Source organism: Ostrinia furnacalis, unplaced genomic scaffold, assembly GCF_004193835.3.
Source record: "Ostrinia furnacalis isolate ACB-3 unplaced genomic scaffold, ASM419383v2 OfSCF4062, whole genome shotgun sequence".
Taxonomy (NCBI): Eukaryota; Metazoa; Arthropoda; class Insecta; order Lepidoptera; family Crambidae; genus Ostrinia; species Ostrinia furnacalis.
In genome coordinates, this window is record NW_021134301.1 from 201,051 (window position 1) to 227,554 (window position 26,504).

The window sequence follows — 26,504 nt, forward strand, 5'->3', positions numbered from 1 at the left end:
TTAAACACTGATTTAATGCGACAAGACACTTTATAATCTGCAAAAAGTTTGGAAATACATGAATGATTGTAATGAGTGAAAAATTTAGGCTTTTTGTTTTACTAAATGACATCATAATTTCACGTTAAATGCAGTTGCAGATGCACTCTAGGGTGATGATACACCTTACTTTATATTCATTTTGTAATCTACATTTTCTCTATTTTAAGACAATTTTGTCGGAAGTATTTAACTATTGTCTTGTCTATCCTTTCATAGGTCTAGGCCACTCGATAGTATGAGCCTTTCATACCGTCACAGGCGCGGCTCTAACGTTATTTAATTTATTTGAAAGCTTTTAATATTTACTACGCACAAAAATGGGCTAATCTGTGTATAAGGACTATTAATATTGGATCGAAGAGTAAAGATATTTCGTGTAATTTATGGTTAATCTGCTATAATTTTATGGCATAAAGTTGTTCGTAATTTTATTACTTACTGAGTTTTCTGAGTAAGTCGTGATAATCATCATCATTTCAGTCACAGGACGTCCACTGCTGAATATAATAAAATATAATCCCCCAGTGATTTCCATATTGATCGGTTGGTAGCGGCTTGCATCAAGCGCCTTTCTGCTACCTTTATGAGGTCGTCGTAAGTATAAGACTAATTGTGGCAGGTAAATGATTTAATTATTACATACCAACACAAACTATCTTCGTAAAGGCCAATATTTCAATTGTCAGACCAATATTTTCAATCAATGATTTCGTGAATAGCCCTGATTGTCCCATATTAAGGATTTCACACTTTGAAGGGAATGTCAATCCGTATGTGGTTAATAACTACCTGTTAGGTAATCTGAGCCCGAGCGATCGTTACACGAGGCTTGTCAAACGCCCGTGGCGGGTACAAGCTAAGTAGGACCGAGGGGTTTAACCTTTAACTGGTGACCTGAAGTCAACAGTGCGTATTTGGTGAGGTGACGTTTAAGAGACGTCAAAGAAAAACTAATGTACAAAAAAATTGGCTGACGTAAAATAAGTTTGAGGCCAAGAATTTAGTAACTTATATAGTTGTCCAAATAATATAAAAACATGGTTTAAAAAAACATTAGTTTTTGGTACAAAATCAGTCTTTATTTGAGCAAGGTACTTTTCATTTAAAAAAAAGTTAGACACCTAAAATGGGCATACTAGCCCCCAGAAATACACTTTGGGACCTTCCTAATCATCATTTTTAGATAGTTTAGATACTAATCAACAAAACTCAGCAGGTAAAGCTATCCTAAGATAAGAAATTAAAAAAACTACAATCATCAAACATCACTTACTAAAAACGTTCACGTCTACAGACATCACAATTTCGCTTGCAGCAATTTAGGCACATAGGTTTATCATAATAAGTTCTAGTGAACCTAGTACATTTTATTACATGGCTAAGACAAATGGCACATGTTCTTTTAACCCCAGGATGGTTTTGGGACAAGGCAGAAGTCGGTCTAGGTGGTAATTCATCAACACCAACTGAACGCAGCTCGCGGGGTAGGGTAGTCATTATAAGCCACGAGTTTCAATTGAGGTATAACTAAAGAGCTATCCAATGATAAATAAGAAGCTGCCCCTAGTTACCTTGTTAGTATTGTCGCAATCACTGTTTAAGACGTAAGAATTTATTCCTGAAAAATATCGACTGAGCTAAGCTATAGAATATGATTATACATAGGCCAATAAGGATGTTGAATAGTTGAAACACTTTGTTCCATCTCATCCATCAACCCCTCCTATTTCGTCAGGACACTGTTATTCAATGGTGGAGGTGTTGATTTCATCTCCAGATTGCTCAGATTTGGTAACATGCAGACTTTCTAAAACGAAGTCAGGATCGCCTATATCGTCGTCAAAACTACTACACTCGTCGTCGTTCTCTGTTAGAAGCTCCTGTATTATACCTCGCTGACTAAGAACCCTTCTTCTTTTGGCAGACCTCTTTTGTTTATCGTGAGACATTCTATAAAAGATAATAACAATACATTACCACCGCTGTGACGTCCCTCAAACACTATGAAGTTGTGTAAACTAACTGTGAGGTGACGAACAACAGACACATAGGTAAAATACACATTAGCACTGACCTGACGTCTGTGAGACGGCGAAAGCTCCACACAGGCAACACAGGAGACCCTGAGCTCGTGCGCCTCCTACTGAGCGAAGGTGTATGGCAAACGCGGAAGGTACCAAAACGCACGGGGAGAAGCGACAAAAAGGCGGGGAGATAAATTAAAAAAACGAAACGCGGTGTCTGAGAGACGGGCAGGTCACCAGTTAAAGGTTAAGATTAAAATCATTATTATGTATTAGGTTAGCACATAGCTCCTATCTAACACATCATAAATAAACTTGAATTTTTAATAAGATTTTATTAGACTAGTACAACATTGGCATGCTCTCTACCATTTGGTTATGCAAGTACATACCTATGTATTTCACAATAATCTCAACTGATGTTAAAATCTACTTCAGGGTAGTACATTAGGTAACTGCCCAGTAAATGTATTAGAGAACCAGGCTCTTTCTTTCTTCTTTCCACAAGAAATGGAAACTAATATATTTTTTCTACGCACATAATAGAGCCTTAATTCTAATTAAATAAGATTGCAAATGAAAATATATATATAACATATATCATGGATTTTCCACCCTGAATCTCCCAATAACAATCACGTAACTCTTCCTTAAACTAAGATTTAGACCCTAAAAACGCAATTGTAAACAGTTTTCTAATTCCATCGATTAGAATCCCAGTGCGTAGGTCGTCGCAGTCGATAATCTGGTTGACATTAGTGCGTGCGAACGTCTACAGGTCGACGGGGGCACCCAACTTTTGTCTGCAACGATTTTTGGCTAGACTTTTATATTATCTCCACAATTAATTTACATATTAAGCTTGATCGTTTTATTTTCTAACATGTGAGAAATGTATTTTTATTTTCGTGATTTTAACGCTGAGTATTATGTGTAGTTTATTCTTCAATGGCATCAATTGTGTCTGAAGTGGCTTACGAAACTATTCTTAATCATATTAGGTATCTATGTAATAATATGCTACGAATATATTTAGACTGCAAGCTCTCGGAATATTACAGCGATAAAGTGTAATAAATATAGGATACAAACACAAACATTACAATAAGTTTGATTGGTACAAACATGGTTTTGGAGAGAAGGCAAGGTTCAAATGAGTCTTAACTCTTAACCATTTAGGTACTTTTAAATATCAAAATGATTAGCTCAGATGTCACTCAGAAGTCACGACTACAATTTTCTTCCAGACTTATGTTTTAAAGCACGTCATAGCGACCTTTCCACGTCTAACAATCAAAAATTACCTGACGGATGAGTAAGGGACGTCGCGTCGTCGGTAGCGTTATAGTCGATTCGGATTTGCGATACATGTTAGCACATAACAAGGCCCATAACCTTGGACCTCCTTGTAACAGACCAAGAGTTCGGGTTCAGAGTCCCGCCACGTGTAGCAGGCTGCGTGGGTGACGAGAATCAGCCACGTGGTTGTCTGGAACCGCGGACTTTGTTACAGGTAATTACAATTGCGATGTATAGAACAAGTTTCAGATGGATGGCTCAAAAACAGAGGTCTATGAAACCCATTTGTTACCACATCGTTATCTTTAAAGACTACAAAAAAAAACAATCACCGATAGCCCGGCGGCTTGGTGTCCGCGGTTTTAATTTATAGGAATCATGAATCATGTCGACGACTCATGTCGGTGGGTCAGGGAGTTTGGCGGTGGAGAGTAGACTGCATTAAGAGAACGCCCTCTGTGCAGGTGAAAATATAAGAACTGAATGAAATTTTAGAAATGCATTTCCATGTGATATTAAACACTTTAAAATATGAGGTTCCGTTTGAAAGACTCCCAAAGCCTTCAATTTAGACATAGAATACTGCTTCATAAGACACAAACTTTCTGGTCATAAACTAACGACTAGAAGAAAATTATTGATAACTTAGTTCCTAAAGTATGGAGCATGCAACTATGGCAGCATAAACTTTAACATTTGCCTACACTCATGCGGTAAAGGTGAACTTATAAGTTACGTAACGGAATGCAGTATAGGAAAAAGAAAATGACTTGAACGTTATTAAATATGAGGTGACTGCTTCCTAAAGTAAGCACCAACTGAAAGTAAAATAGAGTTCTCTGAACAAACCTAGTAGAGTACTGAAGCTTTTTTCATTTTTAAACTATAATTTTATTTTAACTAAGAACACAATAAATTCAAATGTAGAGCATATCAGAAAACTGTAATTTTTCTCCATGTTGACCAATGTTACATACTGCAATGATGGTAATTAGGTACAGACGCTGTCAAGTCAAACTTAACACTGTGGCATCTTATTTAGCTGTAATTAGGTGCAATTTTACAATAAAAATGTACAGGCTGATATGCTGTCGACTGTAACATTAGCAAATCCTCGCGAAGCCCTATACGGTGCTTAAAGTTAAAACCGCTTCAAGTTAAGGGTTGTCGTACACCAATTATTATCAACTTGGCACGACGTTCCTTCTCATTTCACGCCCCCCCTCTCTCTTACTTTAGAATAGCATAAAGGTTATAGGCGTAGATTTTCTTCTGTTAACCCTTCGTAATTTGAATAGATTGAATTTTTTACAAGCTTTTATTTAGTTTTTCTTATCTTATTGAAGTAGCAGGATGTCTGGTGCCGAGTTCATAATATTATACGCGCACCCTATACAGTTATTACCTAGCAATTCATATACAATGCGCTCCTTTTGGCAGCGATCTGCGAACTTGAACATCAAACAGAGCATTTTTCCCAGCTGTGTTTACAAATCAGCTGTCTGTCTCGTGTCAGTCCACGTCACGTTTGTGCCCACAGTGTGTCCAGTAGCCTAATTATTGTGTAAAGTATCGTTCTTTCATTTGTACGTGCAGTGAATGTGAAACCTTTTACGTGTTCGGATTCGTTTGACATTGATCCAGAGTTCGGAAATGAATGGAAAGCTCACCCTTGACCTTTTGGTACGGACGGCAGCAAACAAGCTAAACAAAGCGTCTTATTTCATTGTCATACAGGCTATTTTGCAACAAAAATATGTGGACTGTACTAACATGAAGTAAAGTATCTAGACGACTCGTTTGTTAGAAGCAAGCTATCATAATCATTACTGGAGACATATTTTTGCTAACCTTCTGCTAATCTCATATGGTTGAGCAATGTTAGTGATTAATAGACTGTCAATATAATACTGATGATATATCAGACCTGCCAAACAGTAGCCTGTATACTAAACAATAGTACAACGGCCTCCACGGGTTAAGATCCAGTTCATTATCATCTTTTAAACAATGAGGTTGTAGTCAAATTAACTTTGATTGACTGACGATCTGTAGTGTTTTTATATTAAGGTCATTGATACAAATATGTAGAGTTGATAAGACCTTTAATCCATATTAAATAGGTAGGTGCGAACGATCTTTGTCAATCCATTAATTTTTTAACATCAAGTCAGCTGGATCAATTTTGATGAATTTTGGTACCTATTAAGATTGATAAAGGCATAAAGTTAGTCGCAACAATAAGAGAGTGACTGCTAATCCCAAAGTTTATTACAAGGAACCTAGTATTTATGATATGATTGGTTGGGTTTTTGTTGGCGCTCACGCTGTAGATCCTGGCTGCACAGGAATTGCAGCGGTGGGGATGAGAGGTGGGAATAGTCCCTCGAAATGTAATAAATAATGTACTCATCTTGATTAGATCATCTGTTTGGGTAGGATCTGGGTGTTCCTCTATCATTTATACGGGACTCCTCCCTCCTTCCCACCTCTCTTTCCCACCACTGCAACTCCTGTGTAGCCAGGATCTACAGCTTGATGCCAATAAAAACCCAACCAATGAAGGTCAAGTTTGTCCCGGAGGAAAGTTAAACTGTCATTGGAACCGCAACGAAATTAATCAGAAGAACATAGGAGGAGTTCGAAGTTAAGGGTCGACTTCCCTCCGTTGCAAAGCGGATGACAGGTGACAAACAAAAGTTTAGTAACCTTTATGAAAAAGATATGCACCACGGACAATAAATATTAATTAACACGTTGAGTGCGAAACCAGGTCTATAGACCTTGTGTACGTCTCGCTTACCGTGCGGCTAAGAAAATTATAGTCTTCCTTGTCGTGCGAAAGGCATAACTTCAATTGGGTCCGGTGTAGGAAAGTGATGAATATATATCTATGATGTATTCTTAAAATAGAATCCAATGATGTACCTACCTTAATACCAGGTTTTTAGACCTGGTACCGCACGGAAGTAATAAAATGTCTTCACAATGCGAAACCAGGTCGAAGCACCTTGTACCCTGCGCACCTGGTACCGCACCCCACGCTAGCTTCGTGCAGCCAGTGCTGCCTCGCATTCGTAAGAAACGCACATGTCGACATGGCGTCAAGAGAAACAAACAAAATCAAAACTCCAAATTGATTATTATTTAATTTGCTATACGATTTATTGCTAATTTAAATAATGTTTTTCGTGACAAACATTTGAAGTTGTAACTAAATGTTATTAAATAATATGTTTTCTTTAAATATAGCTTATTTAAGTATTTATGCACGTATGTCTTATTTGTAAAATATTTAGACTAAATTATTAAAACATCTTTGTTTGTTACTTTTTTAAATTTTTATTAAAACTTAATTTAAACTATCGATATTTGTATTTCACATCCCTAGAATACCCACCAGACTTCCCTACTTCAGTGCGGCACAGGGTGCATAAGCCTTGTATTTTGAATATAGCTATAATTTTTATACTAAACAAGTTATTCACGAACGCCTTCAGGTGTATGTCAATAAATGCATTATTATTAATATTCAAAGAAAAAAAACACAATATCTATTAACATGAAGCCAAAAATAAAATTAATATATCTTAAAAATTACAAGGTCTTTAAGCCTTGTGCCGCCACAATATAAGTTTTAATACCAGGTTTATTGACCTTGTACCGAAGGAATGGAAAGTATTAGAAAGTTACTGCCGCAGCAAAGGTGTTAAGGGGATCTATCTTATGAGCTATTAGCTACCTGCCAATAATATTTTTCATAAAATCGCTTAAAAGCACGGAAATTTAACCATCATTTGTATTTTTACAACTGTGCTATGCAACAAAGAGTCTATCCTTGATATACTTACTCTTTTTATCCATTTAACCGACTCGCCGGCGACCCGTAGTAGCGGTGAGTTACGTCGCGGATCGGTATGAGCATCGGGCGTGGGAGGGGTCACCCCCACTCTGTTACGTGATTCAATGAGAAATTGTTTATGCCGACGGTTTTTAAACGGTAATTAATAATGGACTCCATGGAAATTGTGAACTTCTGTACCTTTTTGGGAGCTAGTTCAAATTTTGGAAAATAAAGACACTGCTAGATAGCTTATTGTAGAAAGTTTTAAGAACGATACATTTTCAATGAATGCGATATTTAATAAAAATAAATAAATAAAATCAAGCAGCGTTCGAGCAAGGAGTAAATAACGTTTCTCCTCATATTACCTACGCTACACACAGAATACCGAATATTCTACGAAATTATCCAAACGCGTAAACAAGTGTAGGTCATAATTTTCCATGAACCTTTAGTATAGGTATTTATACTGCTAAGAATTGACAAAAACAGCGCTTTATTCAAGACAAGAACAAGAAAAAAATTCAATTAACACCTACGCAAATACTGTACTTTGTCAATAACTCCGCAAGTTTATTGGCTATCTGTTTTTTAAGGATTTACTTAATTAAGAAAAAAATACAATCGACAAAGGCAAATCGCTCCGTTCAGATCGGGGGTGTTAGTGGCCAGTACTTTTGTTTAATTAAAAATAATGTCTGAGCCAGTGTTTCCTCGACAATAACCGAGGCTGGGACGAGATAGCTTGTTATATAAATTTCTGTGGGCTCCTGGGGGACGCACCGGGAGAATAAGGCGAGGAAGCGGCGGTGGTAGTGTGAGTATATTATACCCATTTTCTGGGTCGTCCTTCCTACAAATACGTTTTATGCGGAAGCTAGTCAGACCGAAAACGCTCCATCGAAAACACACTTTACCCAAACAGATTAAGGCACATTTTCAATTGCAACCCAAATCCCGGTAAAAGGTACTTATTTGATTAGGGTGTCAGGCGTATCACCGCGAGAGTGTGAGCCGAGCCCCGAGGTTTTGGATCAAATTTACGTATTTCGATTTTTTACCGCGCCCTCTGTACACGGAATTGACGCGAAATTGTTTCTGATACGACATTACCGTTTCGTTTTCGCGTCCGCGTGTACGATAGTTATCGCGTATTAGAATTCATATCGAGTGCCGTGGAAGCCCCTCCGTCTTTCATGGGGAAGGACCTCTATAAATCATCGCAAAAGACGTTAATATCTGGGCACAAAAAGAGAGTTGGGTATTGTGGAAAGGGTGTGGACAGGGTTTTATTGCACACTGTCGCGCGCAAACATTAGTCTGCATGCAAACTAACTGCGTCTGGTCAATATGAAATGCAAAAAAAAACGGAAAAACGTTGAAATGAACGGTCGATCGATCTCCGGTGACGCGCTCCCGGATTTTCCATTGGGAAATGAATTAGCTGAGAGCTGAAGCGGCGAATTTACATTTTTATTGACAAGCAATCTATTTTCCGAGCAGATGGCAATTGGAGTAAGAATCTTTTATGTAGCGGAAAACATGAGGGGTTATTAAAACGGTCGACTACATTGTACCTATAGTTTCCTTTGTGATTTGTCTGTCTAGGCAGTACGTTTAACGTAACGTTTATATTGATACATTATTAAGGTACTTAATTAACTTAGACATAGACGATAATTTTCTTGGAATACGAAACTGATATTTAGGGAAAATTTTGTGGCTAAAGTGTAAACAAATTAATTGCTTTATAGATTTGCGTATTGTTGACTAGGTAACCATTACCTAACCTACCTGTAATATGAAAAGAACCTACATGTATATTTTTTAAAATGTTAGTTATAGCTGGTCTATTTACTATTCTGATCATTTCTCAATCCTAAAACTAAGAGTACCTAGACACTTAAACTAAACCTTTGGTCTAACTAAAACTCAAAACCTTAACCCACCCCACTCGAATATCGCTACACAGAAAGCAACTGAAATCAAAAAGCATAAAATGGAACGCAAAACCGCGTCCAACAATTAACAATTTCATCACACCCGGACCGCAACGTAAAAGTAATACGTACGAACGTCAACCGCCCCGATTCGGTGGCCTCATATACAAATTGAGCCGAAAACGCGGGGTAATTATTTAAACCATCATATAAATTACTGCTCAAACTTTTCACGCCCGCGTGAGTGTGAGAGTGACGCACACAGAGCCGCGTATCTTGCCGTAGACTGAAAATGGTTCCATCATTTCATTCCTCCATCCTTTTTCAGCATTGTATAACTTGTGTACCAAGGGTAGTATACGCGAAATCAGAGAAAACAAAAATAAATTCATAAATTCTCTAAAAAAATAAATAAAATAATAATTACATTTTCACTTTATCGAAAAATAAAGGAGAAAACAAAAGATGATCAGAATTTCAACTAGTTTTAATTGCAAATGCAATTAAAATATCTAATTAAAAATTACATACGGTATAAAAGTTGTAGCACTAACATTTTAGAAAATAAACAACACTTACCTAGGTCTAAATTGATCTGCGAATATTCTAGATACTACGCAGGGGTAAGTATCAGCTTGAAACATATTTAGCTTTGTTCCCTTCACTACGGTTAATCTGTCCCGTTTCCTCCCGTGTCAAGTGCAGATAGACTTTTTGGGTCGGCGCGGGGACGGGGGTGGGGTGGGGGCGAGAAGAGAGCTCCACCACCCTCGCTGATGATGAAATATTGTACACGTGGTCTGATTTTGAATGACAACGTTTCCTTGGCCGCGCGGGACCACCCGTTCGTTTTATGGCGAATTGAGGATTTGCGTGTAACGATCACACTTAATGGTGTCTCTAACTCTTTGTGTTAAAAATTTCTTTTGTCTTGAATTTGATGTCTGATTATGCAATCATTATAATGGGTCTGATGAAGGATAAAGGCCATTAACCATAACGTTTCTCACATTCGTATAACTCTATTAATTCCTTCATTTTTTTATAAAATATTAATAGCGTCTAATTGGCAGTAATTAATGAATTTATCTCAACATTACCATCGCGAGCTAATTTATCAATCAGCGCCATCTTTTAGTCACCAAGAGAACCACTTGCACATTCATAAAACACTCAAAGCAGGATGGTTCGCTAGTAAAACAAAGCGTAAACACAGCTCATAGAAATGTGATTGCATGATGGGAATTCACTGATCTGAACTAGACTGTCTAAGTTTGGACGCAACTTATTCAAGGAGTTTAACTACGACTAACTTTGGTAAGCCAGTACAGTTGCTTCTTAGTGGTGCAATTATGTAATGACAAACCTTTGAACGGTATTTACTTACAGGAAAAAACACATTTATATGAAAGATCTTATTAGTTGTCAAAAGTAGAAAAACCCAGAAAATGTCCCGTCATATCATTTGGCAACCTCTAGATTCCAAGCTCCATTTTTATCGAAGATCTCCTCCTAAATTGGAGATAAAACGAGTTAATCGAATTGACGAGCATTAAAACAATTGATTCAAAGTATGCAACAGGATCTTTCTTTGTCTTCCCCTCTCAGGAGGATTAAACGGTTTGTTATTGTTACTTGTGTCTCTTTGTACTCAGTCAATTAGTTCACGTTTTGTTTACGTATTAATTTGGTAGCAGAAACATTTAAAGGTACAAATCGTTGGTAAAGGGGACAAGGATGGGCCCTAAAGGTCGCGCGGCGCGGCCTTGGCCGGTGTGTTTATTAATTCGTGCCTGCCACCCGCCCGCCCTAGCCGTTATGGGCGGGAAACAACACAGCTTTTAAATTTCGGCCCTTTCTCAAATTTAATCAAGTGTTTTTTTTTGTTTATGGTTTATGGGGAAATTAGCTTTACCGTTTTTTACTTTTTTAATTGCATAATTAATTATTTTGCATTTTTTGTTTCGTAACAACAACGCATAAAATGTTTACTAATTTTCCAATATCCTTCTAATGAAGATTAAATATGAATTTAAAGAAAGTTAAGTAAAGTATCCAACACGCAATCGTATTAAAATGCCACTCCAGTACAGTACAGGTAAAAAGAAAACAAAGGCGCATCGGTATGTAATCAAGAAGTGGAGCCATTTCTCTAATTTATGTTGCACCACCGTTACTGAACACTTTAATCTCCTGCGAGTGTATCGGCGGAGAAAGCCCTACTATTTATTCCCACTTCTTATTTTCACCTGCCGAATTGTAAATACGGTTTTCCAGTCAGCAAAAACCGTATCTAACACACCAAGATTAAGAGTGATATTTGTGTGTCAAAGTCACGTGTCGACGGACACGTCGGTGAACCAGTCGGGTGATTAATTCGACCCTTACCTTCGAGAGGAGATTTATTGGTTCCGCCGTACGCAAAACTGCGGGTTGGTAAAAAATCTCTATCGAAAATTGAATAGAAAAGCCATTTCGTTTTTGGAATCTGTTGATACGGCGCCGCTCCCGTTCACGGCTATCTTCATTCCATTTACCTGAAGGATGCAGTTAACACACCTAACTTATTGCTGGCTCAAGCTGTGGAGGTTCTTGGAAAAATGAACAATGATACAGTACTTTCAGTTTGACGAGGTAAAAATAGGAATTGCCAGCCCCTGTTTGATCAAAGCATCAACAACTACCACAAGGGGCTTTTCAGCTAAGCCCTCATTGATTAACTTGAATTTATACTGTTAGCACAAAAAGTTATGAAACAACCCCATTTTATGGGCTTATGCATGATATGTTGACCAGGGAAAACCTGGAAATGATACGCTGTGTTATTTCAAACAAAAAACGTTGATGAGTTCTTAAATAATACCAAAAATGTAGCTTTTCAAAAGAGTTATGCTCCTTCCATTCATCGTTATTTCAGATCGTCCAAATATTTACACTGAAAAAGTGAGGTACTGCGGGTTATTATGGCAAAAAATCAGTGAAAAAGTCCGGAACCCGAGGTGCGACGCCTGTAATATGTTTGGGAGGCTGCCCTCCCACCGGGTGTTTTTATTTTCGATCTTCTGCCCTCGACCCGCCCCGCGTGGACATACGTGCCGTTGGTGCTACGGGATCCTCATAGATCAGCCGGGCATAGAGTTTAGGCAGAATAGAAAGCTAAAGTCAGACATGACGGTCTTTAGGAGACACGAAAAATATGTCTTTATGAGGTTATTAAATACATAAAACATCTAAATACTAGCTGAAAGTACTCTATAGTTATTAGATAATTCTTTAAAGAAGGCAGTGGGCACGTCTCTCTGTTCATGCTCTGTCAAGAAAAGCATGTGACACCTTACAAAGTTTACTAAAGTAATCTGAATTAATCTGAAGATTAACATCAGTGCTGTTGCACTTATTAAATAATGCAAATGGCTCATACAACAGAATAACAACCACATAAAGACACTGTATTAGGATTTTTTCCTTAAAAAATACTTACGTATCATACAGCCTACTTTTGTATTTCAATGACCTTCAAATATTTTTTTCTACGACAAAATTCCGTTCATGTAGGTACAAATCCCTTCTCTAAAAGACAAAAGTGTCGTATCTGCAAGTGCTTTATCTCTGCCGCGATGAATGGGGAAGTAGGCATATCTTTTTGTCCCGAGGAGTGAAATAACGTTCACAGAGCACCGCGGCGCCACGTCGTTGAGTTACGGGTAAACAAACACCATTTACGGCTAGATTTTTATTTATTTAAACGTTACAACACAAATAAATCCACAAGTGCCAAGGACTTGGGCCGATGGGTTTTCACAGAAGTAATTACAGGTGGGATAAAGTGGGGATGAATGAAATATTAGGCAGAGTGTGCATCGTGCATTGAAAATGAAAAATAACATTCTTGACTATTTGATTGCGATAAAAAAAATTGTTTGGTTTAAGAAGGTTAATGCAAGTGTACGTTTACGTTACACATTGGACACTACCCAAGTATACTCGTAAAAATAATAGTTACGAGTTGCAATATGAATTTCAATAAAATTAAAGCTTTTCAATAATTATAATCCACTTTTATTTAGTGTTCACAAGTATTGCAAGCTCAGCATAACATCTGCATCAGGAATGGCCTTAGTATAATTAGACGAAACTTTGGAAATCTTCCAGCGTTCAGTATAATTGTGTCTACGTAGCCCGATAACGCATTGCGTGACAACCACTGCAATATTGTGCGCAGAAGCGCAACTAAAATTGCCTTTGTTGAACACATCACTATTTTTATACGGTCCATTCAAGTTTTTTGTACATGTGTCATACTTGTTTGACTGTAATTCAATCATAACATCATAATAACTGGACATCCGTTTGAACGGATTTGTTTTAGTTATTTATTGTTTTACTTTGATTGATTTATGGACTAGAAGATTCATCTCTTCAGAGCTCTTCATGTTTCGAAAAGCGCACATGTCTACAGAAAATGCACAAAACAATTCGCAAACGAGTTTCCTTTTCAAAATGAATAGAAATAAAAAATCATAATATTTGTGATACATAAATACAATTCCTAATTATTATGTATCACTGACGGCCGATGGGGCAGCAAGGTTCTGGAGTAGAGGCCACGTACCGGAAAACGCAGCGTGGGACGTCCACCCACAAGGCGGCCGACGACCTGACCTGACCTGGAAGTCATTGGGGAAGGCCTATGTAAATGTTCAGCAGTGGACGTCCTGTGGCTGAAATGATGATGATGATGATGATGATGTATCAAACTCGTCTGTAACATACCTAATCCTTAAATGTTCATATTCAGCTGTTCTTTGACTGAATTCACAAGATTTACATTATTTATTTTATGTTATAGCCATAGCGGCAATTTTAATTGTTAAATATGTACTAATTAATCTACTCTATCGCATTGGGGTAACCGGTAATGTTAGAGCTAAAGATTGTTATTAAATAAATAAGTAACAAAATCCCAACGGACTACCGATTCAAGAGGCTTCCTTGTCCACCGCTGGACTATTGTGGTGAACCCACTCCTAATACCAGCACTTAGAAAAAGGAATTTGAAGTTGAATTTAAAAGAATAGTTTGGTCCTTGGCCGCTTGGATCAAAAAGGTCGTATTTAACAACGGGATGTTAAATATAGGATCGCATGACTGCTCCGAGTGACGTCACACAAACTTTGTTTACGCGAACGATAAGGCTCTACAAATGATTTGTAGGCGAGAAAAACTAAGGTCACTGCTGGCTGGTTGTTTTAGATCATATCTACTATTGTTTGTCTTTGAAATATTTCGAGGAAACGTTTAAATTTACGACGAGGGTGACGGTAGTTTACTAATAGAACAAAAATTTTACAGCGACATTTCCAAATTAGGTGCTATTTGCGTGTTTATTAGCTAAGTTTACAGCATTTCTTCGTGATAAAATGGGTCATGAATTAATTTTACAAATTGTTAAACGCTGACAAATTGAAAACGATTTTAATTGGGCTGGAAAAGAATTATTACGAGTTTATCAAAATAGTGACGATAAGATGAATTTCTACAAATATCCCTTTAAAAAGTTATGTTAAAAATTCCACGTGGACACAATCCTACAGACGAATCCCATAATATTTAGTTCAAAAACAGTGACTTTAATATCTTCCATTGCATTCCGGATACGAAATAAAATATTTATGAAGATCGATCATCTGCACAGACGGCAAAATACGGCATTGTTAGAATAGGCGTTGCTTTTCTCACGTATCCAGCCTTTCACTCACCTATTACCAAACCAACACCGACATATATCATGCAGCTCGTATTGGACAAATTAAACCTTATATCTCAACAATAAAGACCAGGAGCTTTTACACAATAGCAAAGAAACTTGGCAAAGCATTCGACTTATTGTAGTTGTCCATGCGTGTAAGTCATTTGTATGTATGTAGATTAGAGGTCATCATACCGTACCATTGAGAATTTTAGAGAGTTCTAATTTGGTTGACACAAGAATTCGGTTGCGTACGACAAAGAGTAATAGCCTTCGTAATGACTATAGAATGATTTTGGCAACAGTTATTTGGGGGTAGCCAGATCTGTTCCTAATATCAGTAGACCGTGATAATAACAGTGAATTTGTTAGTAAACCAGAAATGCATTTTTCTACCGAAACTTATTTCAACTAAATGGAAATAATATGTCCTAAAGCACAACAATATTAAACTATGATTAATTATTTTTATTGCAATTACAATGCATTGTTGTAGGCAAGGTAGAGTCTAATGAAAAAAGTGCTTTGAAATAAAAATAATTTCCTAAATTAGTCACATTTGAGAAAGACAGACAAATATTTGACAAGCTCATCAAGCTGGGTTTATCCAAAAGTTATTTACATTAAGAAACATATTCGGCGTCATCCTACACAGCCCGAGGATTCGCCGGTCAACCGTCCGTTAATGAACTAACTGTTTAAATTAATAAGCTAAATACACACGAGCGAGCATTCTGACGGATCCGCGCCGAAAGCTAACTAGGCGGTGTACCTGCGGCGTAATCGGACGTTTAACAAATGATCGTTTTTGCTCGGCGCCCGCGCACCGGATACGCCGCTGTTCCTGTGAGAATGTCGAACTCGATTGCCGGGGTTCCCTGGATCGATTGCAAAACGGGACGGTATTGTTCTATTATGAGATTTACGCTGCTACTTTTTTTCTATTACTTTTTGTAGCTTTAATATTTTTTCTTTTCTTTTTGATGTTATCAAATCTTGTCGTCGTGGTTAATTTGTTGTGCTGTCTAACACTGATAAATTATGTTCTTTCTTCCTTTAAATTATGACCTTATCTTGACGATTTGAACTTTGTGCTGCAGCTGCATGTTAACCTTTGTTGGTAAAGCTGGACATTATTCTGATCGATAGTCATTCTGAGTTTTTTCTACAGTAGATTTTACCTTGCGACATAATAAGGCATTTCAGGATCTGTACCTTACTTAACTAAGCTTTTAAAGTTCGTAGCACTTATCTATAATATAAGTAATTTTAAAACATGTTATGTATGTCCTGATATGTGCCAGATTCAAATAAAATCTACTCCACACGGAACCCCTTAAAACCTTTTTTCACAATGCAGTAGGCCTTTTTTGAACCAAAAAGCGGATGTCCTTCGTCCGACCGGCTTATGAAAGGTGTTGAACATATGTCTGCATTATTTTCGACGCTCATTCCTAATTTTACTGACGTGCAATCAAATTGACGCTTGTTGCTACTTGCTACCTTAATATTCAAATTTTTTAATAAAATTATCTTTTGAATAAAGATTTGAGTCACACAACGGCACACATAGATTTAGTCATCGTTTCAACCTATGGAAGTTTCAATATTTGCAAAGGGAATCTTTGACGTTACTGGTTCTTGAACTTAATTGATTATGTTAAAAAATAGAATTTTGTAGCATAAATGCTAACTCGGTTTTCAGACATAAAATAGAGCACGACGTCTTTGAACAATCATGGCGTCACCTACCGTTTGTAACGTGTCAAAATATGACGTTTAATCTGATTATTTGACAGCTATTGTCCGTCAATTGACCGAAACCAGACGATTTTGATGCGTCGTTGACCTTGCGGAACTCTTAATGCCTTTTAAATCACTTCCCATTCATGTTTTATTGATTTTTGATACGATTACAAGCTATTAAAATGTCGATGTGATTTTATGCCATTAGCATAAACTGAATTTATTTGATTTATTTAAAAGCCTCAATTGTGCAATTTATGTTTGTATCGAAATCTGATTTATTCAAAATCACGTTAGCATTCTGAAAATAAACATGACTAATTTAGTTCATCTAAACATTAAATTGACAACAATAAATTCTTTCGTAAAATTAGAGCGCGGTGTAACCTTTAACTCTGGCTAGTTATAATAAAACACAGCCATTAAAAAGTTGGATCATTATAAAGAAAAAAGCGTTACATTCGATTCGATTATAATTTTCTAAGCGTTACGATGTTTTGAATAAAGAATAAAACAAAACCGACGCGGTGTGCATAGCTGCAGTTATCGTTATAATTTTGTTTTGGCCACCTGTCTCGTAATCACCTGCCGACGAATCGCTAATGCGAGGCGGTGCGCACACGCCTGTCTGTGCCACATGCGTTTACACTGTTTCCATTGTCGTTTATGATTGCAGGTCATAATAACATTATTTATTACTTAATTTCCATCTTAGATAGTTAAAAATTTTAATTAAAGGATATACTGCCGATTGGAAGGAGCTTTTTAAGTGAAGACCGCGCATCAGAAATCGTTGGACGACCCAACTGCCAAATGAACGAATGACTAGATCAAAAATTGCACCTCTATACTGAAAGTCAAAGCAAGGTACTATAATAATGTACCTGAAAAAATACAATTGCACGTAAACAGAAAAACGACTTATTCTTCACTTGTATAGGATCATCCAACAACCTAGTACTTATTTCTTCAGGGACCGATGAGGTGAGTGAGATGAAAGGGGGAGACACTAAAGAAGAATAGGTTTGTGTTCCATCTGTACCAAGAATAGAAGAGAAAATAAATAAAATAGGATAAACCTAGTGTCCAACTTGAGATGCTATGAAACTATACGAACTTTCGCAAGTAGCGGTGTCGGGCACTAACTTGTATGAATGGGAACATACCGCGGTGATCGTTAAAAATAATTTATTATTGCCATTATCTTCTATTTGTGCAGTTGTATTTAAATGAATAGTCACATTGACACAGTGCTCAAGGTTAGTAAGTTTTTAGTTTTTTGATGCCATTTGAATAAATTGCACACAAAAAATCAAAGCTCATAATAGGCATGTTAACTTCAATCAATCAATTGATTTAAACATAATCAGCCTTACTTATAAAAATCAACTAATCAACGTCTAAGCAACTAATTAACTAATGACTCGTTAACTTCTTAATCAGTAATTAAATATTTCTCACTTATAAACACTGCTTAAGCGTCACTTAACTAATCAACTGTTAATTAGAGTTTTTCTTTTTTAAATCCACCTGAACCGAACTTCAGACCAGTTCTAATGCCAAAATGCCGAAAGCCAATGCTAAAATTAAGAATAATAAACGTCAAAGTTATGTCAAATGAAACGCTGTCTGTCAGTCAACTGTCAAGTCTACAACAACAAACAAAAGTACTGTAGCGACTATGTCCCACATACGCCATATTAAAATTATGTACCAATTATAATACTATACACTAGATAATTGTAATACTTCTTGTACAAACTTAAGATGTAAATGCTTTGTTAGTTTTTAGCGCAATTTTAAGGCATGGTAATTTTAGTTTCTCACGCACATGCACCCTTAGGAAGCCTTTAGGATTTTATTGTCGGAATGTTTAACTCAAGTCTTTTTAGTGTTTCGGGTTTCGCCGACGTAACATGTTGTGTATTATTAGTCCATTGAATTATTTTAACTGTGTAGGTATTAAGAAACACCAACCGTTGTAATGTCTATCTATTGTTTTCACTTTGTATTATGTTTGCGCCAACCTTTGCCATGTGTTTCATGCTATTTTTTGTGTGTATCTTCGCGCAGCGCAGCAACACAGCGCGTTGCATGGCACGTCACGCATCAGCTGTTAACTTTTTGATCCGCCATTTTGGTAATTAGGGCTTTAAACAAGGGTCCGACGCTGTTTAACTTGACAGTTATTTAAGCAGTCACTAAGACGTTGGTTAACACTAATTATCGTTTTTAAGTTAAGATATTATTTAATAGACCGTTAAACTGTGTCTTAATTTTAATAAACGTTTATAAGTAAGGCTGAATACGTTTCGAGATAATTTGTCAGAACGATTTTTTCAATAGATCGGATTGTGATGTCACTGCTTATAAATCTTTCGTTATTAAAAACTAAGATAAGAAATAAAATGAAAGCAACTAAACTTAAACGTCTGTACTTAAGCTTTTTTTTAAACGTTTGGCCAGCATGGGGAGTGTAGGCCACATCCTTTATCATCAGAGAGTCGGTGGTCCTGTTCCTGTAGTGGAGATCGAATGAATACCTGATAAGAAAGATGATTATTAATGAACTAAAATATTTACATAAGAACTAAATATTATCTTTTAATTTAATTACATACATTGTCATTGAGAGTAACTATGTCAGCATCCTTTTTTGCGAAAAAGGATTAATCATCGCGGTGTTTTTGGTAAATCTTGGTATGCCTCAGCTTAATTTTTGAAGTGAATGGTCAGTTGACATACTAGATCTTCCGAGATCTTCCCTTTAGAAATGTCACGGACACATAGCCTAGTTTCAGTGACCTAGTTATTTTCTGTATCTTTTATAATGAGTCATGTTTCTGTTCACTCTCAAGTATTTGTCAATGATGTTATCGTTCAATAGGTAGGTACGTTCATTAGTTTTAACCGCCTCTGTGGTCTGGTGATAAGACCACCTGCTTCAGACGCAGAGGTCCCGGGTTCGATTTCCAGTGGTAGCAGATTTTTCTGTTCGTTTTGGTTGGTGGTAGGGCTTATTCTAAGTCCGCCTGGCTAGCTACCACCATCTTTCTTAAGTCTGAATGTTAACAGCATTGTTGTGTTCCGGCAGTTAGAGGTAAGATAGCTAGTTCCTCCGTGGTTGAGGATATCGGGTGAAGCTCGCTTCCACCTTCGACCTGATCATCACTTATCATCAGGTGAGATACAGGCCAAGAGCTTCCTCGTTGTGGATAAAAAAGTAGTAGTCATTTTATTATTGTAAACTGCTGCAAGTGGGTTCTTTAGGAATTTTCGTTAGAAGTTCAAAGGATCACTCCGTTCTTAGACATCCCCAAGACCAGGAAAGTTGTTACGTCACCTGCCTATTTTAGGATTCCTAACATACATAAGTAGTAATTAAAATAATATGTACTACTTTGCATTATTATCTAGATTCTAAGAGAAAACTGCTAGTACACACAACCTTTGCCTCTGCCGTGTTCCACAGTCTGCGAGACCGGCAATAAAAACAATTTTAAATATAGAACGGTGTCAGTGTATAAATAGGTTTATTGGTAAAAAAGGTGGGCAGCCCGCGTGTAGACGAAAGGTGTTCGGGCCACGTGCTAGCCCGGCAGATGTCGCAGATGTCTAAATGCCGCCACATTACACCACCACCCTTAAACTTCACGACATAAAGTCCAAACTCCTACTACCTCAACACTACTCTTAGCCGTCATCTCTTTAATGGAACTTTTGCTATCACAATAAAATTACGATTAAGTAGCAAAAATTAGTTCTTTTTCAAACTTATCGTAATTAATTTAATAGTGGGTAAGTAGTACTTTATTAATTTAAACAGATCAGTTCCACATGTAAAGGGGAAGTGGCAAATCATTTGCATTAATTTTTACATGACTTTAAGAAGCCAAAGTAAATTATTTTGTTTATTATCTATGTCATATAAAATCATAATAAAGAGTCTGTAGATAATACACTTCCAATTTCAAGCTGTAAATAGCTAATAGCAGTTCATGGAAATAAATAATAGCTGTAGATTTTGGGATTTCTAGGTAGTTTCAATCAAGAGATCTTATTGAACAAACAAGAACCGTTTTAGCTTCAACTGAACACAGAAGGAACTAACATAAGTCAAATCAGTTTTGAGCAACTTTGGTATCTGACTGTGAACAAACAATAAGATTATAATTTACTTACATAATTCGGCGAGAATATTACCATCATCTTGGAAACCACTGGAACCTGAAAGAAAGAAAATCTAGTTTTAGTATAGTCTACCTATATTCAAAGGCAGAAATGTACGGAGTTACAAAAATCCATGCAGGCATTTATCATTAGTTTTGTAGCTATTGTTTTTAATTAGACGATTACCAAAATTTTTCCCGCCAAAAGTGACCAGCACGCGTAATTCAACTTTGAGCCTTGACGTAAACGTCACAAAGGTCACGTCGTAACTCGTGTCCTTGTGAGGTTACAAACAGAGGCGGGCTGGCAACGTCGCTGTGGGCTGTGGCGCGCAAGACGCACGCCGCATCGTGCGTCTCGCTCCCTCGCATGTGGCGCGCGCCTCGCGCCACACTCAGTAGTCACGTTGCTTTGTGGACTGTGGAAGGTTGCTTTGCTGCTTGGCGCGAAAATACACGTCAAAAGTTCTTAACCCAAGTAAGTTGTAATTAAATAATTTATTTGTTTAGTTATTTAAATGTTGTGGTGTGTGTATTTATAAACAACCCCTTTGCAGTGCTGCGCTGAAGCACAACCCTTGGATACACAAATTCATCTTAATGTTCATTGTCTGATCTGAGAGCCTGAGAGTCGTATCTTGCATGTTGTGCGTTCGCTCTGCGACTAGGGTTGCCAGGTCCAAAATCACAAAAGCCGGACTTTGTGCTTCATTTGGCCGGACATTTTACCCTAAAAGCCGGACATGTGACTTGGGGCAATTAGTGTCAGCTCATGAGTGAGTACTATCATCATCGGTTGTTAACCAACATCCTGATGCGTGCGCATATGATTCTGTGGCTCGGCTTTCGCCTAGCGCGGTAACCAAATAAAAAGCCGGACAGGCCGGACAACGCAATATTTGGCCGGACAAGACAAGTCCCTAAAAAGCCAAACATGTCCGGCTAAAGCCGGACGCCTGGCAACCCTATCTGCGACACAAAATGTTGCGCGGCATAATTGAGCTACGTGTTCAATAAACATGTTGCTGTCAACATGTTGTAGTCAACAGTTTGTGTTGCGAAGTTGATCACGTCATGTTGAAGATTTGCTATTCGGCGAGCGAAAATATGGGTCAACAAATATTTACAATGTATACGGAGCTTTACGAAGATAGGGAAGTTCAACCTTAGCCACAGGACGTCCACTGCTGAACATTGGCCTCCTTGAAAGTCACCTTACTCGTAGATTCAGCGTTGCTCAGATTGAGGTCGAAGGATTTGTCCTCTAGTGTAACTAAGGCTTAAGAGTAGGCGCACACCGTTGATTTTTCGTCGGCGGATAGTTTAGTCAGGCAGTTGATCAGTATGGGCATGTATGGGAGTGCGCACACTACGCCGATTCGATTTGGCTGATTCTTCATACAAATTAAAATCGGGCACAACTATCGGCCAACTAAAAATCAACGGTGAGCGCCTACTCTAATAGTTACGTAGGTCTTGTTAAAATACTCCACGGAAAATTTCAAAGTAACGCACATCTGTCCGCGTGACGTAGGAATTTTCCGATTCGTACCCCCGCGTACTTTAGAAACTACGTCGCGAATATTTGGCCGTATGCTCACAAGTTCCACATTGACGTGACGACCGTTTGACCTAGTGGTTCGCAGGCTTGCGGGTTCGATTCCCGCAAAATGAGTAAATATTATGTTTTGTTTTTACAACCAAAGTATTTATTGGCGTTTCAATAAATACAAGCGTTGCCTAATTTGGGACGGAGATGACGCAGTATAAAAATGTCCAAGGGTATTTCATCCAAGGGTGGTATGTTTATGGAATAAATGACTCATAGGAAAGATTTTAAATTTATTATTATAACTTGATGAGCGTCAATATTGTTCTTTAGGCCACTATTGCCATACTTAGATTTATTTAAACTTAATCGACCCTTGACCCTGTAATGCCCTGTATTACTCCCCAGATGGCTGCGTCAGCGAGTGGCATAGATGAGCAGACGCAGATGGTCCAATTCGTGAAGATAATCCAGCGATACCCTGACATCTACGACCACAATATGGAGACATATCGCCGATGGACAGCCGACAAGGCTTGGGAAAAGGTTGTTGAAACTGTCAAAAACGAAATGGAACTGGATTGCAGTCGTAAGTTAAAGAATCTTTCGTTTTTATGTCACATTAATACGAGACTTTAATAAAGGTCCTGCTGTGGCTTGTGACTTGACATGCGTTGGTTTTAGATGTTCACATAATTCAGTGGTATTTCAATCATATGAAAAAACATAATATCCAATAGTTTATTAGGAAAAGCTAGTCTTTAAGTAAACTGTTTTCAAATCCTATTATATATTTTTTTAAAAGCTTGTAAAATTACACTTACTTATCTATTTATTTATTTAGGTACATTTGTTACTAAAATTTTTTGTTACAGTTGAAGAACTTAAGAGCAAGTGGAAAGGCATAAGATCATCATATAACAGATTCAAGAAAAAATATATCGAAGAAAAAAAGAAAGGTGCATTATTTTCCAAAAAATATTATCTGTACGACTCACTACAATTTTTAGAGCCATTCACCAAATCAAAAGGGTAAGTTATGAATGTGGCAAAGTAATTTGAAATGTAAAATATTTCAGTTATTATAAAGAGTACTTATTTGTTCCATTTAGATTCAAACGGAATACTAGTGACATCCCCGAGAATGTGTTTGAAAATTGTGACAACATAGACGATGAACAAGAAAGTGTGACTGAGCCTGACATAATATGGCCGGCAGTCAAAATAAAATCAGATCCAACAGAAAACAACGACGAAAATAACGAAACCAACTCCTACTCCGATGATGATCAAACAGTTGACCAAAAAAAGTATAAGAAATTCAAGAAGAGAAAACGTGAGGACAAAGATACGGGCAACGATAGTCAAGATTTACAGTTTTTCAAGAGTATCCTTCCGGATATTGCTGGTTTTACTACAAAGGAAAAGAGGAAGTTAAAAATAGGCATATTGAAATTAGTCGACGACATTGAAAACGCGCGTCGGAAAAGAAAACGGAAGTCAGAATCAGATAATTCTTCTAGTTCGGAATAAAAAAATACTGATATGAACGTGTCTTAGAAAGGTGAGAAAAAGATTGGTCGCGTAATGCAGATTAGTATCGAGATTACAAAGGACAAGTATTTGTTGCATCTGCAGATTGAAATACCTGCCAAATTTAGCCCCCAACGGATCCGTAACAAATCTGAATAGCGTGAAAACGTACGGGACATTAGCATAATATATTACTAATCGAGCAAGTGCTACGCGGCCTATTTCAGACAAATCCTTTCTCGGTAGATGCGCTTCTACGGGGGCGCCTACCGACATCCGACGTATAACGTCTTCTCATTTGCATGGAAATGAGATCCGTGAACATTCACGGCGCACCCTCAGTCTTCCGACGCCTTCTTTGCTTAATTACAACGACGACACATAATACGATGTTACAATAACTAGGGAGAAAAAGCGAGGTTATGTGAAGGATATGTCTTTAAAACTAAACTGGAAAATGGCCCAGAGAAAAGGGATCTACCCTTTTCCACTCGGTCGTGAAAATATGTATTAAACTTAAGTACTAAATAAATAATTTTACGAATTTTAAGTTTATTTATTAACTCAAATCTCATTTTTTATTAAATTGTAATATTGTGTAAGCTTCACTACAAACTAAACGGTGTAATATGAGCCAATCTTAAGACAAGTAAGCAATTCACTTGCTTATAATGAACATAATATATTAGTTATTTTCTACGATTTTCTTTATTCTATGCATGATTTTTCAATAGTCGCTGGATATCGACTACCCACATAGTTGATACTTGGTACAAACAATGTCACAGGCCATAACCAATCATGAAATGAGGTGTCGTTATGAGTACCAATGAGTACTTAAATAATTATTGGTAGTTAAAAATTCATTCACTATCGCTAATTACAAGGAAGACGTGTGTGGCTGGTCGTCAACAAAGCCATCAAAAAGATATAATCAAACGAGCTTTTGTTTATGGTAGGATATCCACTATATCTGTTAACCAATCGTTAGCATATTACACCATACATTTTTATTGGAAAGTAGCACCAATTACAAAACTTAAAATGTTAGTGACAGTGTCAGCTCGATATGCCTTCGTCCATATTTATCAAGTTATTTATGATACCAAAACTACACGAGGAATCAGCAGTCAGCACGTTAATAATTAGGGTTTGAAGATTCCTTGACAGCTCTTTGTCATCGCCACAAGTCCCGTATATCCCTAGATATCGACGTAATAGATCATCATGACAATGTGATGCGTGCATAATTAACCTGTGGATCACCCAGTGCCTAACATAATGCTCTGAATACGAACGCACACTAATTTGCCGTAACCGCATTTTCACTGACCGAACGGCGGATAAACATTTGCTGTCTCCACTTCGCACGAACTGTGACAATAGTGCCAGAGAGGGACAACTGCTCGTTCCAGATACTAGATATAGTCAAAACGCAGTTATGTACACAGCACACATCAGTATTTCAAACCACGTGAACGCCACCCCCCTTGACCCTCCTCCGTTTCAAGCTAATACCATTACAGTAATTAGGATATGCTTGGGCATAATTGATGCAGTCATAAACTAGATTCCTTAGTCAAGTTATAGTTATGGGGAAACTTGTGACGGTTACGGTTGATTTATTAGAGAGCCAATGGACACGTGTATAACAGACAGGTAAAGTAATCAGATACAAACTTGAGACAAAGGCACTTTGGCTGGAAGACGTGGAAAACGTTCGGTTCTGGGAAAATCCTCCTTGAATATGTAAGTTGACGTGATGAAGGTTGCTTAGCGAGAAATGGGGATATTATTGACATCATATACAATTAATTCCAGTAAGTTAAATATAAATATAGTGGAGGAGGCTCATAGTCCAGCAGTGGACTGTAAAGGGCTGTTGATGATGAAGTTAAATATAAGGCAGATATTAATTTGTGTATGTTTGTTTATGTATCAAAAGCTATAATAATTTAAAAAAAATCGTTTATTGCAAGAAAAACAATTACATTTTTCATATTAACCTTGGACTCCACACTAGGCAAGCCTGTCTCGTGGAGGCCAGGAGATAACTTTACAATATTTTGGGTACATAAAACTATTAAAACTATTATTAGAACATAAAAACAATAAAAAAATCAATAATTGTGCTGTATGTTTTATAAGTATGGGTAATGTATGTGTCGTGTATTAAGTAATTAGTGATTGATGATAAAATATTATGAAGTGGAATCATTGATGACTTAGTCAGTAGTCCATCCCATATTTACATACTTATTATAAAGAGTTTTTATCGTAAAAAGTGTGTAATTAAGTTGTGATATGAAAATGTCTAATAAGTAATTAGCAATTTTTTTACAAATTTACCAAAAAACTTGAGAGTTTTCAGCTAATTTTCCTGAACATTTTCGGACACAAAAGTAAACAATAAAAGCATGGGGTGCCATAACTATAAAATAAGTCAACAAAATATGAAAATACCCATTCAAGTTAATAACATTATAATGCAAAACACGCGAAATGTTCGTAAATTGATTACTGAATAAATTAGAAAAACTGGGGAGGGTGACCAGCCGCGGGTGGCTAAAACGGAACCCTTGTAAGTGACGCGATATGTTTGCGTCACC

The 26,504-nt window shown here is 37.2% G+C and overlaps 1 protein-coding gene across 1 annotated transcript; it reads left to right on the forward strand.

Moving 5' to 3' along the window:
- The first annotated feature begins 21,225 nt into the window (after positions 1 to 21,225).
- LOC114358649 (uncharacterized) lies at positions 21,226 to 24,340 on the forward strand. Its single transcript, XM_028312666.1, has 4 exons — positions 21,226 to 21,291; positions 22,771 to 22,951; positions 23,238 to 23,394; positions 23,475 to 24,340. Exons 2-4 carry the CDS (start codon positions 22,771 to 22,773, stop codon positions 23,893 to 23,895), a joined length of 759 nt encoding a protein of 252 aa, XP_028168467.1. The 5' UTR covers positions 21,226 to 21,291; the 3' UTR covers positions 23,896 to 24,340.
- The last annotated feature ends 2,164 nt before the right edge of the window (positions 24,341 to 26,504 follow it).

What these genes read in the sequence shown, in the direction of transcription:
- LOC114358649 (XM_028312666.1), top strand. Translation starts at nt 22,771, where the DNA reads ATGGCTGCGTCAGCGAGTGGCATAGATGAGCAGACGCAGATGGTCCAA. An exon ending in AATGGAACTGGATTGCAGTC is followed by an intron (nt 22,952 to 23,237) that starts GTAAGTTAAAGA and finishes TTTTTGTTACAG; the next exon opens with TTGAAGAACTTAAGAGCAAG. An exon ending in CCATTCACCAAATCAAAAGG is followed by an intron (nt 23,395 to 23,474) that starts GTAAGTTATGAA and finishes TGTTCCATTTAG; the next exon opens with ATTCAAACGGAATACTAGTG.